General features: G+C 40.1%; 4 protein-coding genes across 7 annotated transcripts in view; 3 read left to right on the forward strand and 1 right to left on the reverse strand.

The window, feature by feature from the left end:
• LOC143362500 (putative RNA methyltransferase CG11342) overlaps positions 1-8,479 on the forward strand; it is a 31,381-nt gene extending 22,902 nt beyond the window's left edge. For both annotated transcript variants that reach the window (XM_076802723.1, XM_076802722.1), the window contains exons 2-3: positions 5,923-6,133; positions 6,838-8,479. In XM_076802723.1, coding sequence (XP_076658838.1) covers positions 5,933-6,133; positions 6,838-7,377 — 741 coding nt within the window. In that variant the 5' untranslated portion in view covers positions 5,923-5,932 and the 3' untranslated portion in view covers positions 7,378-8,479. The remainder of the gene's footprint in view (positions 1-5,922; positions 6,134-6,837) is intronic.
• Positions 1-17,443, reverse strand: part of LOC143362480 (hydroxylysine kinase) — a 187,193-nt gene that overhangs the window by 91,756 nt on the left and 77,994 nt on the right. The window lies entirely within an intron of this gene.
• LOC143362501 (BPTF-associated chromatin complex component 1) lies at positions 8,664-10,717 on the forward strand. Of its 3 annotated transcripts, none has more exons than XM_076802725.1 (4): positions 8,664-9,046; positions 9,392-9,483; positions 10,092-10,190; positions 10,288-10,717. In XM_076802725.1, exons 1-4 carry the CDS (start codon positions 9,029-9,031, stop codon positions 10,571-10,573), a joined length of 495 nt encoding a protein of 164 aa, XP_076658840.1. In that variant the 5' UTR covers positions 8,664-9,028; the 3' UTR covers positions 10,574-10,717. The 3 variants fall into 3 exon arrangements, with proteins under 3 accessions (XP_076658840.1, XP_076658841.1, XP_076658839.1); XM_076802724.1 differs by lacking the exon at positions 8,664-9,046 and adding an exon at positions 9,103-9,205; XM_076802726.1 differs by lacking the exons at positions 8,664-9,046; positions 10,092-10,190 and adding an exon at positions 9,099-9,205.
• LOC143362395 (lysosomal dipeptide transporter MFSD1) lies at positions 11,318-16,270 on the forward strand. The gene is made up of 7 exons (XM_076802491.1): positions 11,318-11,752; positions 13,218-13,494; positions 13,559-13,975; positions 14,391-14,702; positions 14,789-14,901; positions 15,491-15,729; positions 15,791-16,270. The coding sequence occupies exons 1-7, from the start codon at positions 11,614-11,616 to the stop codon at positions 15,833-15,835; spliced, it is 1,542 nt and encodes a 513-aa protein (XP_076658606.1). The 5' UTR covers positions 11,318-11,613; the 3' UTR covers positions 15,836-16,270.

The following is a 17,443-nucleotide window of genomic DNA, read 5'->3' on the forward strand; positions in this document are numbered from 1 at the left end:
TCCAGCTCTTATTCCGGATATGACGGCACCGCTTACGAGACGAGCTTCCGTCGCGGCGCGACGCGATACATGGTTGCTGGATCGCGGATGTTCGTGCAACTGCATACGCTTATTAACAGAAGGACTGCCGGGAACTCGCTTCTTGGACCCACATGTCCATATCAGCAAATTAACACGACCGCCATTTTTCCCTCTGTTCGTCCCTCTAGACCCAATTTGATTATTCGAACTTATTTTGCATAATTACTGTATACGTTCTCCAATGGCTGTGCATTAACAAGAACAACTTTCGTGAATTAATTTCCAGAAAACTTTTGATTTTTCAAAAGCGACACGAAATTTTGTCCCCAGCTAAAGCACAGGTGCACCTCGTTGTTTGAAGAGCTATACAAAATATGGTAATCGGTATCCAGGTTTGCTGCAAATCCCGCAAAAAAATCACAAAGCTGTAAATCCTCGGGGAGGATTGCCACGGCCGCAATGCTCGAGTGAAGTCGTGTTTGCGGATCGGGCTTAGGAACGATCCCCGAAAAATCGGCGAGAACACGCGCGTGGCGAATACAAGATACCCCATGATCCCGGCATTCATGGCAACAAGCGTACACGAGAGACGCGCGGGAGCCGTTTCCGCCCCGTAACAAATTCGAGCGGCTTAGAAAACGACTCGCCTATTGTCGCGGCGATTGTCGTCGCCGATCGCGGGACGCACGATACCCGTTTTGTCGGCTACGAGAATCCGGAAAAAGCGGATTTCCCGCCGAGGAAATTGCCGGCGTTTTCAATACACCGGATACGAGCCGATTGCTTCACGGTCGACTTTCGGGAACATTTTACTTTACCTGCAAACGGACGGATCTAGGCATAGTGAACGAGGGGATCGAAGGTAGACGAGACCAGCCGCAGCTGTCCTTGTACCATTGAACGGGACTCGGAAAAATATTTACCCTTTCGGCACGCCGCCATTGTCCGTCGAGGAAACGCAGCATGCCTCCCACTTCCTCGAAAAATGTGGATAAATTATTTTTTGCGTGGTGGTAGCGATGGTATAACCGCTTGCTCGTAGATCCTCGAGTTACTATTGATTTTGCAACTCTGCTGCGGACGCCATTTTTTGGTGCAGAGACGGCATGAATATGAGACGGGGAAGAAATTTGAGACATCCAGGTTTTGATCTATACACGGTGGTCTTGATAATGAGTGTTCGTCAAGTTCACGTCGACTAAAACACTTTTGAAAAACAATTTTGTGCATTTATGACGAAACTGGATAGATCAAATATAAAGATACATTTACATTTATCTTCTGTTCTTTACAATTGACTTAGACAATTTTTACTTTGCATAAAGATCATATCTTATATCGTATCCCACCGTTATGTCCTACCATCATCAATTGTTGAAATTATAAAGACCTTTCGATAGGAAAGAGTTATTTCATCCATTGATTCATTCATTTTGAGGAAGTAAAAATGTCCACAATATTTATGTTTATGCAACACAAACTTCTACATTCGATTTTTCTGTTTACGATTATCCTGAGACTGTTTACATCATAGATCAAACAGGTATCTCACATTAGGTGTAGCAAGTCAGCACACCGCCAACGGTTAAAAACGTACAAGTTACGGAATAAAATGCAACTGATGGTTGAGGCAACGTTCAATGACGGTAATAGAATTGTTTCTTCTGCTTTGGCTGTCTCCTGCGGCCGCATTGACGCATTTGTTTACGATTCTCCTGCCATTGGGTGCAATGACGTGACTTCACCGAGAACACAAGCCAAAGACAGTTGCGACATAGTGAAATACCTTCAGGCGTTACTCGTTTCAGAATCATAGATGACGGTACCACGATGACTAACGACCATGCATCATCGAATGGAGCCACCGCGAGAGTTCGTTGTCCTTTGTACCCAAAATTGGTCGTCGTCCCACGTTCCGGAAACCGTGGATCTCTAAAAAATTCAACATGATTCGACTGAACGTGCCGTACGCTCGACGACGAACACAGTTTCGCCATTTTCCTGTTGGAACCACCGAGCACTAAAAATAAGGCTTTCGAAACGTATAAAAATTACAAGATCTTGAAAATAGGATGGGGATAGTGAAACTTGAATTAGCCTTTAAGTTAGTCCAGTCATTTCAGGATCTAGTCAGAATCATTTTGTATTCTGCACAAATGAATTACAGTTACTCACAGATTCGTTCACAGGAAGCTATTAGGCACATTTATTAGCCCAAATTGTGCATGAAATGCCAGATTTTATATTAAGATGTTTATAAATACATCACAAAAGGATTTTGAAACAACAAGCGACAGAAATGAACACGTGGGCGAGACATCTCAAAATGTTTATTTGGAAAGTGCGTCGACAAATGCTTGAGTCACTGAGTTTACCGAGTTGTTGGTAGCGCAAATGTCAAAATACTAATCTAGGTGTAAGTCTTAAAAAGGACCAGAACTAGGTATAAATCTTAGAAAGGTGATCATTGCGAATTTGATGTATGATCAAACTGAGCAGCAGCCATTTGGAAAAGTAGAAAGATTAGAGATGCATTAAAAGAAAAAAAAAATGTCTAACAATAAGTGGCTCGTGCCTCTTGGAGCAAACGCAGACAATTTTGCATAAAGATCCGCAGCAATCATAAATCATAGAATTTGAAATGGGTCATGTTGATTCCTCTGACAGATTCTATCGTGAATACTGGCGGATCGAGTCATCGTAACGTGCCAAACGTAAATGGCAACAATATCATAGACTTCCATCCACCGTCCGCGATTGTTACGCCACGTTTTCGCGTAAAGCGGGGTTTCTAGATCGACCTAACTGTTCAACGAAGGTTCTGCGGCTAATTATGCCGCGGAATGCAATCTGTCCGCGATTAGTCGAGGCCTCCGTAATTAGGCAAACTATCGTCGTGTGGCAATCGTGCACGCCGGCACGAGGTTTATTCATAAATTCGTACGAAATTCTTAGACCGCTGCAGTTTCAGCCGAGCGGAATCATTTTTTCATTGAACGCCAGCGGCACGTTGCGCGACGAGCCAGAGATGATGAGTTTGCGAAGAATGCGAGACACGATACCACCTTGTCACCTCTAAGGTATCCTTCACGCGTGTCCCTGCGCATGGCAACAGCACATGATAATGAAAAGAAAACCGCGAATGGTCTACGTACAAGAATTCCGGACGATTATTATGTGGAAAATGCGCGAGGACCTGGAAGACGATCCCGAAGAGGCAGGGAAGCAAGGAACTACGAGGTCAGTCAAATATTAACCGGACTTTGTATTGTATACAACAGTATAGTCCGATCTAGATAAGTGGATGTTCATGCAGTTGTGACCTGGAATTAAAAAATTACCAATCCGTTGACAAAAATTGTGTAGATTGTAGCGGAACGCGCATAGAGAAACCAGTCATTTGTATTTTTAAAATATTCCACTGATTGAAGGAGTCCGGTTTATGTTTGACCGACCCTCATAGATCCTTCGAGAAGATGCTAGGGTCGGGCTAGGTTTTTTGTCCGATCGATGCAGGCACGTGAATGACGGCGGGTTCTCCGTGAGGCATTCTGCCGTTCATTAGTTCGCGTCTCCTGAAACTCTATCCCGTTCTAACCTGGCGTGAAATACTATCGATACTCCTGGCCGATGGAGTCCAAGCAGAATGGAAAAAACGGAGTCCTGGGCGCACGGGACACGAGACACGATTCGGCCTGGCAGCTTGCCTGCTCTCGAAAGGTATCCCTTCGTATAATCCTCGTTATCTCGTGCTGCGTGGCTCGTCTGCACCGGCCGGCCTGCAGGCACATCTGCCGCTGACAAAGAAAAAGGAAATTGCCGCGAGTAGGCCCACGAAGAACTGTGCATTCTCTCTGTTCCTTAGGACCTTTCTGTGTGCGTGCCCGTACACCTAACACCTGCTCCGCAAGCTATTTCGTTTCTGCTTCCTTTCCACCTCCCTGATTACCTTACGATATTGCCGAGAGAGACAGAAGCCGAAGCCGCTGCCAGCTGAAGCAGGACCGAGAGAGGCTCGTGCTGCTCGTCCACCGATCCACGGGTTACCTGATCCTGGTTGCGGGCTCTACGGTCAGCCTTGGCTCATCCGAAATTTCCGGAAACCTGTCGACCTGGCTGCCACTCGGACATTCCTTTCATAAACGACTGCCTCGGCGATAATCCTGATGCTCGAGAGCTCAGCTGCGCGTTCAATACGCGCTGTATCGAGACCCACCACTTGCAACGCGTAAACAATGAGTTTCGAAGTGGGAACAGTTGTGTCCTTACCTCCAGATACTTCCTTCTCGAGTGTTGCAGTATTATTTATTAGTACGAAATGGAAGGTACAACTCTTTCGATTCATTATGTCATAGCATTCATATTTGTAGAAACTTTATTGCATCTAGATTCTGGTAAAATTTTTGCCATCTCAATTTTACCTATCTCTCGTCACGTTTTCACACCAGTTTGTGATTGAAAAGTTATCCAGTTAAAAGTTTCTGGGAAGAAAGATACTTCTAACTGGCCCCTGCTTCTTATACCAACTTCAGACAATTTTTATTTTCCATAAAGATTCTGGTTATCGTGCCTATTACTTAATATAATATAGGAAAATATCTGTTTTATTGATGATTAATACAAATTAATTAACCGCAGAGACATCCGCAGTCTAATTACGTTAAATCGATTGACATTCGATGGTTGGCTCGCGCGAACCTGTTATGAGTTTTTAAGAATCGAGCCGAGCGTTTCGACATCCTCTTTCCTTCGATTATAATCGGTTTTACGCAAGGGGGTGTAAAAACCAATGGACACGTGTATAAATAAAAAGCGACGCGTGGAAGGAAAGGTTTCGTAACCCGCGTTGGTAGCATGTGCTCCCCGGTTGCCAAATTGCTGTGACAGAAACTGAACGTTTCACGAAGATGAAACATATTCAACGTGAAAATATAAAAATCTGTTTGCTTTAAATCTAATTGGTATTTCACGAGAAATGCATCTGATCGCATGGCGCAAGCACTGCAAGCAACAGCAGCATGAAACTGCGAGTTTCTCTGCGGGTATGGCGAGACAATGCATCATCGATTTCTCAGACCTTCCTCGCACCCAACCGCGAACGCCGATCGAAGGCTGCATTTATTTGGGTCGCGGACACCGGCGAATTATCTTCTCGATCCTTCCGTTCTTACAGCGTCTTCGATCCCCACCGCCGCTTTATCAGACTTTTATCGTGCGTGTATAGTCGTCTCCCATTGTTTTTACCGTCGAAGAAGTCTAGACAGCGATGTTACGCCGTGAAATATCTCGCGACGATTATTTCCCCCTGCGTATTGGATCCACAAGGTCGACAGATCCATGAAACATCATTTTAATCTTTAAGCAGACTATCGAGGACGCCGAGGCCCTATTCAAAGTGATGCTCACAAGTTTTTAGCGGAATAATACCAAATTCATACTGGTCATTTTACCCCATAAATCCTGATGATTCTGTAGTACAACTTTTTCATCGCAATGAGTTGCTTTGCGATCTCCCATATCTTACATTATTCATGTATTCTTCGTAAATTACACGATTTGTGAAACCTAAAAAACGTGTCCTAAATGACACTACTATACTGCAAAAGTTTGCAAGAATGCGCTGAAGTAGAATTATTCAATAAATCTATTTACTTGGACATTACAATAAAATTCCCTAAAAGTTTGAAGAAATCTGTCTAATGTAAGATGGCCACTTGCAGCGCTTTACAGATCTAATATTGTTGGCTTCGTCACTATTTTTACGAAGGAAAAAATTAAGGATTTTAGTGGGTCTAATCGCGGCTGCTAAGCCGTCAAAAGCGTCTTGCGAGCGTGTGAAAGTGACTTTGGAGGATTCTTGTAAATTGATAATTGCGAGTTGCACGGTGGGTTGCGTTTCAGATTTTTCCCGATGGACGAGGATTCCCCGGCGCAATCTAAGGATAGACAGAAAGATAAGACGGATCCGGGCGCTAGCCGGCACGGGAACTTCATGAATTATTACCAATTCCATCCTGCGGAAGAGCGCGTGCGACAACTTCCGTGTGGCGTGTGGCGGCCAGCCCATCCGGGCCGGAAATACGTAGGCCTAGACGTCGGCTGTAACGCGGGGGTGAGACTGAAACAGCTGTCGGACGAAAATGGGACGAGCCCGACCGTGATCCGAAATTACAAACGGCGCACGACTAAATTTAACGGTGTTATCCCTTTTTGAAAATCACTCGGAACTCCGCCGCTTCCGGAAATTCCCTTTCGGTATTAATACCGCCGTGTCGCGGCGCCTTTACACCGGAACTCGTTTCCGTAAACATACTTCCAGTAATTTGTCGATAAACATCCAAATCGAGCCTCTGCAACCTTTAATCTTTATCATAGTAAATGAACCAAGACGTACAGTTTCTCGCAAAAATGTTTATGCATGAGCATGACCACTAGACTGTAGTCCATTATACAAGATAAACATCTTTTAAGTCAATTGCGAGGAACGTGCATTTTTTCTTTTAATTACTTTAGCAAGTCGAAGTAGTATACAAAATTCTCAAATTCTTCTAATGTCTTCACAATTTTGTGTGAAAGTTTTATTATCTACTCATTTTTGTTATAGATGCATAAATCCGCAGTCTATAATTTTAATTTTCAACATTTGCATTCTTTCTAGTATCGGATATAGAACTCCTTTTGTTCTTTTTGTTTAGGGTCTGTCAAAACCCCGGTGTACATATATCAGATGCGTTTCTAAAAATCATTATACCAATCGAGGGTTAAAGACCCAGCCACATGCAAACGTTATTTTTACCATCGCACGAACATTTCCAGGACCTGACGTTCGTGTTGCACGAGTTCCTGGAGAAGTCCTTGCATCAAACGGAAATCTCTCTGCTCGGCGTGGATCTCGATCCGATCCTAATCGAGCGAGCGCAGGAACGTAATCCTCGACCGGATCGGATTGTCTTCGAGTGCCTGGATTTCTTCGGCGAAGAGAGCAACCGGACCCTGGAAGAATATCTCCAGCGGTTCGAGAAGCCACGTTTCGACGTCGTGTTCTGTTTCTCCGTGACAATGTGGATCCACCTGAACCATGGGGACAAAGGACTGGTCGAATTCCTGCGGAAAGCCTGCTCCCTAACGGAGATGATCGTGATCGAGCCACAATTATGGAAATGCTACGCGAAAGCGTCCAGGAGGCTGAGGAGATCCAAAGACGAGGATTTCCCTCTGTTAAAAACGCTGAAACTGACCGGGGATCCCGCAGCACACATTCAAAGTATATTAACCGAGTCATGTAATTTCCGAAGAGTGACGGTCACTGCCGACAATGAGTGGAAGCGGAGACTATTAATTTATGAGAGAACGTGAGTGTCCACTCTCTTCGGGATTTATGCGCGTCCGATCCACGTCACACGACTGAATCAATCGTTTTTATGTGGCTGGTACTCTGCATACAAATGCACAATTCAAACGACGTCACCTCATCCAGGCCCTTCTTTGATAAACCTATCACTTTTTCTCAGAAATCGATCATTTCTGTAGATGAAAATGTAAAGCATCTTTGCTTTGAGTGTTTCTTCCTGCTACCTGGACCAGCAGAGTTCTTTTTTTTTTTTATATTGTTTTCATAAATTCAGAACTCGACACCTAAAGAACGAAACAAATAGACTACACAAATTATAAAGAAACAACGACTTTCAGAATATATTATTTTATTTTACTATATGTTGTTTCGAAACTATTGTATGCAACAACTAAAATAGTACCATTGCAGCAAAATGTGGCCTACTGTAGCAGTCAAACCCCTTGAGAACGTCAACCAAAAATGTTTCCCAAACTAACGTCAAGTAGAACGGTCTTAGAATTTATATTCTGGTCGAACAAATATTTGTACAACTCGTAACTAAATGTGAACATGCATTTTAATCCGTGTAGATCATTGTCCACATTTAGCCAGGTATTCGGGACTGGATGGACGAGCTGCGGCGCCACACAGTGTTCGGATTCTTATGGGAGTCGGCAGAAAATTAGTAACTTCTAAGCTAAACAATAAGTTTATATATTTAGTAAAAATCGTAGGTAGTATTACGAACTATTTACATTATATTTGTACTAATGTCTTACGATAAAAAATTTGTTATATGTCATACTTCGCAAATTCGACTTTTCTCGAACACTGCGTCATGCGCGCTGTCCATACGAGGAGAGGGGGGACTCGCGATCGCAGAGACGACAGTTGGGCCATCTGTTATGCTGCGTTAGAAGCATTAGGCGAAACAGAGCTACCTGTATCGCGGTGAACAGGTGACGTCACACTCGAATTCGCCTACTTCTTGTCTCCCACTTTACCGTGCCCCTTCTACGACCCCATTCTCCAATTTCCCGGCTGCGGGCATCCCCACGCTTCCGCCACGGCCCGGTCACGTGACGCGTTTCGTCTCTGTCGTGCACGTGTCAGAATGCCACGTGACTAACCTGGTAATGACAGAGAGAGGGTAACTGTGCTCCCCTCAATTTCCCCTATCTGGCAATGCTGCTTCGCGGCTGCGCGCTGTCAAATTTTCATCTTCGTTCAACAATCGTACTCGATAGTAGTCGCTGCTCCTGCTTTCTCTTGTTCTTATCTGCCGTACTCCTCGTATCCTCGCGCACCCTTATCGTTGGTTCGATACGCGAATTATTAGTTAAAGTTAAGTTAATCACAAGTAGTTCTGCAAATAATTTTACTGTTTTTTCGCGTTCTCGTTGTGTTTGGGTGTTTTGTACATTGACTTGTAGACGTCGACCGTAGCGGAAAAATCTGTCCGCATTAAACTATCTACAAATTTCTTGCGCGCTCGAATAATCTTGAGCATCGGTATTGCAAAATTATTACACAGTATGTAAGTTTAATATAAAACGGTGAAAGGGTGGGCAGCGATGAGACGGCAGCATGAATCTACGTGAAAACCGGCGCGAGATGGCAATACCGTACGAAAGTTTTTTCGACTGATGGCGAAGTACAACAACAGAAGCTGACATGAACTCTGCGAGCAAGGTAAGCGAAAAGGCAAATGTTGTTACCGATTTTAGGTAGTTTCCCGCCATGTAACACTTAACGGTCGTTTCACCATACCGTTCGTCTTTCTTCTTCTACGTGAGTCACGTGTTTTTACTCTAGAGTACCCTAGCAATGGAGTCTGTAAGCAGTAAGAAGGTTAGGTTATGATAATGTCTAAATAAAAATATTGTTTGTTATTATTCTTTCCATTCTCTTAAAATTGCTTCGCATACTCATAATATATTGAATCTTTCATCTAGATTTGAATCTGTAGTACTATCACTTTGTATTTTTTTATATGTTTGAAAGAATCGGCAACTAAATAGTTTGTTATTCTTTCAGGTTGGTGAGATTTTCACCGCAGCCGGTGCAGCATTCAATAAACTCGGAGAGTTGACTATGCAGTTGCATCCGACGACTGATTCACCGGCAGGGTAATTCAAAATAACAAATATATCGTTGCTTTTGCGTTGAGTAACACAATAAGTTTGATGCTTATGCTTGACATTTATGTGACTGCTATGCACATAGAGAAGCGCGGGAGCTTTTGCCTTTATAAGTATGCTTTTATTAAGTATTATCTAAAATTTGTTTTACTAGCTGTACAAAAACTAATTTCATACAATATGTATACTAATGCAATAATACGATATATACTAATTTGTGTACATTGCCTGCAATCGTTAATGCATGCAGGTGCATTATCGTACAAATTAGTTTCAATTTCGTTATCGTTTCTTGATTAGATAAACGATGATCAATCGAATCGAATTATCATTGGATTGCGGATCTTTACGCATTTGTAGTCCATGGTAATTATTAGCAAAGAGGTAGTGACCTTACATCGACTAGAGCTTACTAGACTCAACTCAAAGATTTTTAGGACGTTCACGTGAGGCATGCATGTTTGCAAATAATTTCCTAGCTTTTAAAAATCCCCGAAGTCCGAAAGATAGGGTTATGGAGATTTGAATTCGCATAAAGATCCGCAAGAAACGCTGACCGCATCTCCTCATAATCCTCTGTGTCGCTTAATCTGTAGTAAATGGACTGACGAGGAAATTGAGATGCTCCGTCACTCGGTAAAGACCTTCAGTGAAGATTTGAACAAAATAAGTGAACACATCAAGGGACGAACGGTGTAAGTTACTAAGGCTGCATCGAGCCCACGGTTGTTTTTCTCAATTTTCCCGGCGTCAGTCCCGATCCAATGTTAACCGATTGGTTGTGGTTTTCAGCTCGCAGATTCGCACAACGTTGAAGAAAAAGGCGTTCGAGGAGGCGGGTGTGCCGATTAGGCAGCAGTTGATGTCCCAGCAACAGTCAGGGCAGCAATCGACGGTTGTGCAACAGCAACAAGTATCGAAGCAACAATCCGGAAACCAAGGGTTGATGGGTAAATCGGCGGAAGTAACTTTAAACATGTTAAACGCCCCGGAATCGGAGGTGGACGTTGAAGGATTACCGGAAGAGTGTCAAGTGAAACTTGAGTTTGAGGGTGCGACCGAAGAAGTTGCATCGTGAAGCGAATGTGATTCATCATGGTGCGACTTTTCCATATCCTCGATCTTTATGCTTAAGATAATGATCACGTACTATACATTTAGTGGTAAGCAACAACACTGTACATTCGAAAAGTTATGTTTCTCAATAAACTTGTAAAAGCCATTGCACGGGTGATCGTTCGTTGGATAGGTCGCTCTCTGCACCCGTGATTTTGCCCCTGTTCGTCTTGCCTACCGAACTGGCGCTTAGTGATTTTACCTGCATAATCAAATTTGCAACTTTCAGAATTTTTTCTGCTTTAACTGAGAAATTATAAGAATGTGTATTACGCAGAAGTAATCTATAGAACTTTTGGAATGCAATGGTATATTTTCACATAACATTCTAATGGTTTAAACATGTTCAAACAAGTTTAAAAACAAGATATCTTTGAACGTGTTTAGTATCTGTAGATAAAGAAGATTCCTTTTTTGCAGATAAATTTATTACAGCGCTATGAATGGTGGTTTTACAGATTGGAAAATTGTAGATTTATTTTTCTTCAATTTTTAAAATGAAAACAAGGAATGAAGTAGATTTAGGTACATAATCGATTAATATAATGAGTCCTTCGCGCAGTGCTCTGTAGATTAAATCGCACCAAGATTATAGTTCTCTTTGTTACCGCCGATTCTCTGTCGTCTCACGGTTGCCTGTCTTGTTCTTTATAGAGATTTTTCTACTGGTGTTGTGGTACTCGATTATCCTGTGGCTTACGTTAGATCACTCGAATGACGTATACAATTGACAGATTAGTAATGACACGACTGATAGTATTGTACCTAACTGGTCCGAGTAGTGAATCGACAGCGTTCACGGGCTGACCCTTCGCACAGTCCCCCTTTTTTTAAATAGTTAAACAGTTATTTTAGCTCAAAAAAGGATTGGCTGTTCGTGCATGATCGATGAATGTGTTAATGATTGGTACAGTGAACTTCCGTGAACGTCTGTACACCGAGGCACCTGTGGCTGTGCCTGTCAGTTGTAAACATTAAAAGATCAACAGAACAAAACGTAACATGGAAGGAGGCATATTGGAAAGTCCAGAGCCAACGCTGGACAGATCGGAGGATGAAATCGCTCTCCAAGGATTCTGTAGTCCTAAAAGGCTACCGTTCAGATTTGTTGGACTGGCGTTGATGTCCGTAGTAGGCTTTGGTACGCATCGCACTGTAATTATCGTTTACAACCTTATCGAGCCATTGTTTATATTTGATCGTTTTTGTTTCGGCTGACCATGACCTCGTTAAATATTTAGTTCGATCGTGCCTGATAATAATTTATATTTTTTACTGTCGTTCTGTGGATTTAAAAAATTGCTCTAAATTTTGTTAAACCCAATAACACATTAAATTATGTTCACTTTTACAAAATAGTCGTCCTTCAAGTGCTCGAGGCTTATGTGTATGTTTATGAATATTGAAAGAAACAGATTCAATATAAAAACTAGGAGACTTTCACATTTTAAAACTGCTTCAACATCGAACGGAATGGCGCGTTGTTTACTATTTTAAAAATTTCAAACGCGCTTATCTCAAAACGATCCACAATGTGATTGTAATAAAAATTTTCAGATATCTTTGCATATTTTGTACGAATTAACGGACGATTTAAAAAAAATTTTGTTGTGGTATTTATAAGCAAACTAATAAGGAACTTTTCACGAAAATAATTTTTTCTTTCAAAATCGTTAATCCTCATATATTGAAATATATTTAATGAGAAAATTTCATTTTTCTCTTCAGTAAAAAGACGTAATTGATTGAATGTCCTTTAAAAATAGGCATAATAATTTGATTAAAATTTTTTTAACTTTTTTATAGTTCACATTCGAAAATTACTTTGTTGGGTTAGAGTATTTTGTTTTCCATTTTTACAATTCTGCGAATACTTATTGCAGTACGATGTTTTATACCGTTATTCTTTTATTTTGATATGCTCTAACATTTTTTTCTCTCAGTGCTTAGTAAAAATTAATTCAAATAGAAAATACAAAGTAAATTAGGAAATTATTTCATTTGATAAACAAATGACTTCGAATCTTTATTTTCCGTATATATTATTTGAATAATTCTCGAGTCCGTCCTCTACATTTATCGGACGTAATAATTCACTCGAAACAAAGAACATTCTTCCGCGAACCGTTGCTGTATGATATTTTAGCTCTGATAAACCTCTTATTCATCCGAAAATAATATATAAACAATTCTAATCGTGCCTTAGCCTTCCTCAGCGGTATTGCATTCTCTGCGTGTTTATCGGTTTTAGCGATATTCTTACCAAGTTTCTGGGTTGCGCATAATGTTCCTTTCGTTCCGCACATGCTGTATTGATAAGATATATCAAAACGTCAGCTGTTTTATCCGCGAAATTTTATTTCCCCCTCTTCCCACTTTCGTTTCCATATCTAAATACTGTTGGGATTTATTTCGAAATGTAATTAAACGTCACATGTATGCGTGCTTCCGCGTAATCGCTCGATTCATGAGTCACGTTTCGTCAAATATACAATCATGCCCCATGTGATTGGGTCACTGACCCCATTTAAAACGACTGGTTTATCTGGAGGATGCACTTTCGTTTCTTTCGCCGATTAATTTAATCGAATGTTTCTTTTTTTTAGGTGCTTATTTCTGTTACGACAATCCTAGTGCATTGCAAGATAATTTTAAAACTGACCTACACATGTCCACTAGTAAATTCGTATTACTGTACTCTATTTATTCATGGCCGAATGTGGTATTATGTTTTATTGGAGGATTTTTAGTGGACAGAGTTTTTGGTATACGACTGGGCACAATCATATACATGGGACTAACTTTAATTGGTCAAATTATATTCGCGGCTGGAGCTATAGTTAACACTTTCTGGCTCATGATGCTTGGTCGATTTGTTTTCGGGTATGTTCTGGAATTTCAACGGAAATGAACGATTAACAATTGTTGATATGAACGTGTTTTACAGTATCGGCTCAGAATCGTTGGCAGTTGCTCAGAACAATTATGCTGTACTGTGGTTCAAGGGAAAAGAACTGAATATGGTGTTTGGCTTGCAACTGAGTTTTGCTCGAGTTGGGTCAACAGTTAATTTCCTGGTTATGGAACCGATCTATAAGTTTGTGTCTCAGTATTATACAGGGCCAGAATGTATCGGAGTTGTTCTCCTCCTGTCCTCTTTAACTTGCGTAGGGTCTATGATCTGCGCATGTGTGTTGGGTGCTATGGACAAACGGGCAGAGAGATTATTAAGAAGGGGAGAAGGGCAAGAGCAAGAAGTTGTCAGTCTAACAGACGTTAAAGACTTTAAACCTATGTTCTGGTTAATCACTTTAATTTGCATCGCCTATTATATCTCAATATTCCCATTCATTGCTTTAGGCAAGTAAGTATGATTAGATGGAAAACTCCACACAAAGTGGAGTATGTAACTGAAATTGTTTCATAAGTTGCTACATAAGTAATGATTTTGGTGTCAAATTTTTAAAACGAGTCCTAAAAAAAATGTATAATCTCGTTTAAAAAAAAAATTGATCTTCATATGTTCTCCATGTACCAACTTTACAAAATTACGTTCTTTCAAAAACATTTAACTTTTACCTGAAATATTTTTTACTAAAATCATTATACAGTAATTAACTATATGAACTCTTTCAGTTGTGATAATACAAAAAGTATTGTTTATGTAGATTAAATAGTATCAAAGATGCAGATAAGATATTTCTCGTATTATCGCAACTCAAAATCTTTAGATGGATCACCATGTATTTTGTATCTAATATTATTCGTTGATTTCTTAGGGTATTTTTCGAAAAGAAATACTCATTTGAGCCATCCAATGCGAACACAGTGAATTCTCTCTTATATTCCATATCTGCTGTTGCATCCCCCGTTTTTGGATTGATTGTCGATAGAACTGGAAAAAATGTGTTATGGGTATTTATGGGAATTTTTGCAACTATAATTGCTCATGGATTACTTGCATTCACATATCAAAGTCCCTATCTGTGCATGGTTCTTATGGGATTAGCATACTCCATGCTTGCCAGTAGCTTATGGCCGTTAATTGCTCTCGTTATTCCGGAATATCAGCTTGGTACTGCTTATGGGATGTAAGTAGAGCTATTTTCTAGATTTTAACTTAATGTAGTCAGGGTACATTGCAATTTATTTTGTGTAACATCTTGTCTATTTACAGCGCCCAAGCTGCACAGAATCTAGGTCTGGCAATAGTTAGTATTTTGGCTGGATTAATTGTGGACAAAAGTGGATACTTCATGCTTGAGATGTTTTTCTTGGTTTGGCTGTGGAGTATGTCTTCTGTTTCTTATATTTATTATTTATTATCACCTTGTCTCTCGGCTTTGGCGAGGACCCCCCTCTTCCTCCTTATACAATTCTATATACCACGATACAGCATAACATACTACATAATCCTACATAATATAGTATAATATAGCATATATAATCTTGTGCTTTTTAACAAACTATACCAACTATAAATTATTCCCTAATTTTAAACAAAACTTAACTGAACTTGAAGAGATCTTTGGTTGTTCATGTATTGATATGTTGTGTCTTACAATCAGTCTTGTTCTTCCTTTTCTTTAAGATTTTAAATGTATTCTCCGTCGTCCTTCTTATTTCTTTCATCTCTTTCGTCATTCTTTCTAAAGTCGCCTTCCTTTCCTTCTCTGCTCTTATTCCATATTTCTCAAGACTTTTGCTTTTCGTCCCAGTTTGCTTTCCCGCCATCTCTTTTTCAAGAATTTTCCATGCACGTAATTCTCCAAGCAACTACTACTTTGCGCTCTCCCACAGGGAGTCATCCTTCTGTTCTTCTGTCTAGTCGCTCTGAAGCGTACTGCAAACGATAATACGATCAACATGTCTTTAACAGTTTCCCTGATAACTTCTATTGCGATCTGGCTGCTGGACGCAGCAACAACCAATGGTTATTTAAATATGACTCCAAGCCAAAGAGAGAAATATGAGAGTACTCGATGTACATCCGAAAGTCTCGAAAGGGAAAAGTTGTTATCTGCAGAATCTACTTCAGATTTATCAACTGACGAACTTTTACAACCGCAGTCTGACAGTAGTATCAGAAATCGTTACCTATATCGTATCGGAGCAATGGTAATTATTTTATCTCGAAATATTATATTTGACATAAGTAAATAACGAATTATACTTCTAGGTGCCGCCTTGTTCAAAAACGCCAATACATCGGCCTTTACGATGATGCATTCCACTTAGATACAATTTTCAGATATAAATAGTTGCTATCGTTTAAGCTATCATTAAAAAAATTTGCTCACTGTGTCTTCCTCCCACACAGCGTTAATCTGTGATAATTTCTTAACCGATATATTTACAATTGACTACAATTCATTTTTAATATGTCGATGAGCAGACTTTTGACAAAGAGATCGATGCGTCGACACCTGACAAGTAACAGAGATATATTGTTTGTTTTACACTAACGGCTTTGTAACCACAAGATAATACGATTTTAGGAATTGTCATCCTATGAGTAAAATGTTTATAGCGTGAATGAATAAAAGATTATTTTTGATCTCTTGTTTGATAAAACAATACGCCAAGATGTTCAATTTCTTATTATTGTGTATGATCTTTCACATGTAACATATTGGTGTATTAAAGTGTATATGTAGGTGTTGTTTAGTCAAAATATGAAATATGCGATTTATTTTAGAACATTACTTCACGCCCACGCACATTACGTTAAAATACTAGATTTATTAATATAAATGCCTTTTTATTGTGTACTAAACTCTTGTATTCGGAAATGTGTAACATTCGTTAAATGACTAAAATATTATATTAGTCACATGATGATTTTCCGAATACAGTATTTTTTTTTATACTCAATTATTCGTTATACCGCAGGTAGTTCAATTTAAAAAAATAAAGAATTATTTTAAACTAATAAATTATAGTACTGCTTGAAATATTTTTTGGAGTAGAAATAGTTTAAAGAGATAAGAGACCGCGCAATATCAAAAGGGTCACCGTGTATATAGTTTTACAAATATTTGTTCTAAAACAAGATAATAAAACAAGTACAAAGTGCAGTACTAGCACAGACGAGTTATAAGGATAGACCCGACATCTTATGGGACTTCGTGTGTCATGTTCTGAAATATCGACTGTTCAAAAAATCAGAGGTTTTGGTATGCCCTCTACCAGCCTCTACCACAGACGAGGTATAGGAGTAGACCAATCACCATATGGGATTTCGTGTCTCACGACCTGAAATACCGACGTCGTTAACAACAACTAAATTTCTTACGCCCTCTACTCTGACGAACAATAAATCTTGTAACTAGATCCACGAGAACTTTCGACCATCTACCTATGATAAATGATGAAGATACGACTCTGAACCCCATACACGCGTATGGCCTACCGTTCTCGCACACGGGTGTAAACAGGTGTAAATCTAACCGGCTGAGGAGAGCAAACCTAACACTAATCTAATACTCGCTCAACAGGGCCAAGCTAATCCATTTTCATTGAATGAAAAATTATTTCGAAACAAAAACTGCGTGTTTCGATTAATAATTGAAAGGAGCGGCCTTGAAGGTGAAGATGGGCCAAGAGTAAACAAGGAAAGCATTGAAAGACCTTCGGCTCATCCCGAAGTAGCCTAAAGTAAATTCAGACACAATTCAATTAAATACGCAAGTTTTTATAACTAGCAAGTCTTAAATTCTATTTTACAATATTATTGGAAATAATAAATGAGCAGCTATTAGCTCGATATTATTCTCTCTTTGTGAGATACTAGAAGATCTTACAAATAGAGAATAATACCGATTGCCCAGGT

Source organism: Halictus rubicundus, chromosome 17 (assembly GCF_050948215.1).
Source record: "Halictus rubicundus isolate RS-2024b chromosome 17, iyHalRubi1_principal, whole genome shotgun sequence".
Lineage (NCBI taxonomy): Eukaryota > Metazoa > Arthropoda > Insecta > Hymenoptera > Halictidae > Halictus > Halictus rubicundus.

What these genes read in the sequence shown, in the direction of transcription:
- LOC143362395 (XM_076802491.1), top strand. Translation starts at nt 11,614, where the DNA reads ATGGAAGGAGGCATATTGGAAAGTCCAGAGCCAACGCTGGACAGATCG. An exon ending in GATGTCCGTAGTAGGCTTTG is followed by an intron (nt 11,753 to 13,217) that starts GTACGCATCGCA and finishes TCTTTTTTTTAG; the next exon opens with GTGCTTATTTCTGTTACGAC. An exon ending in TATATCGTATCGGAGCAATG is followed by an intron (nt 15,730 to 15,790) that starts GTAATTATTTTA and finishes TTATACTTCTAG; the next exon opens with GTGCCGCCTTGTTCAAAAAC.
- LOC143362501 (XM_076802724.1), top strand. Translation starts at nt 9,182, where the DNA reads ATGGAGTCTGTAAGCAGTAAGAAG. An exon ending in ACGACTGATTCACCGGCAGG is followed by an intron (nt 9,484 to 10,091) that starts GTAATTCAAAAT and finishes CTTAATCTGTAG; the next exon opens with TAAATGGACTGACGAGGAAA. An exon ending in CACATCAAGGGACGAACGGT is followed by an intron (nt 10,191 to 10,287) that starts GTAAGTTACTAA and finishes TGTGGTTTTCAG; the next exon opens with CTCGCAGATTCGCACAACGT.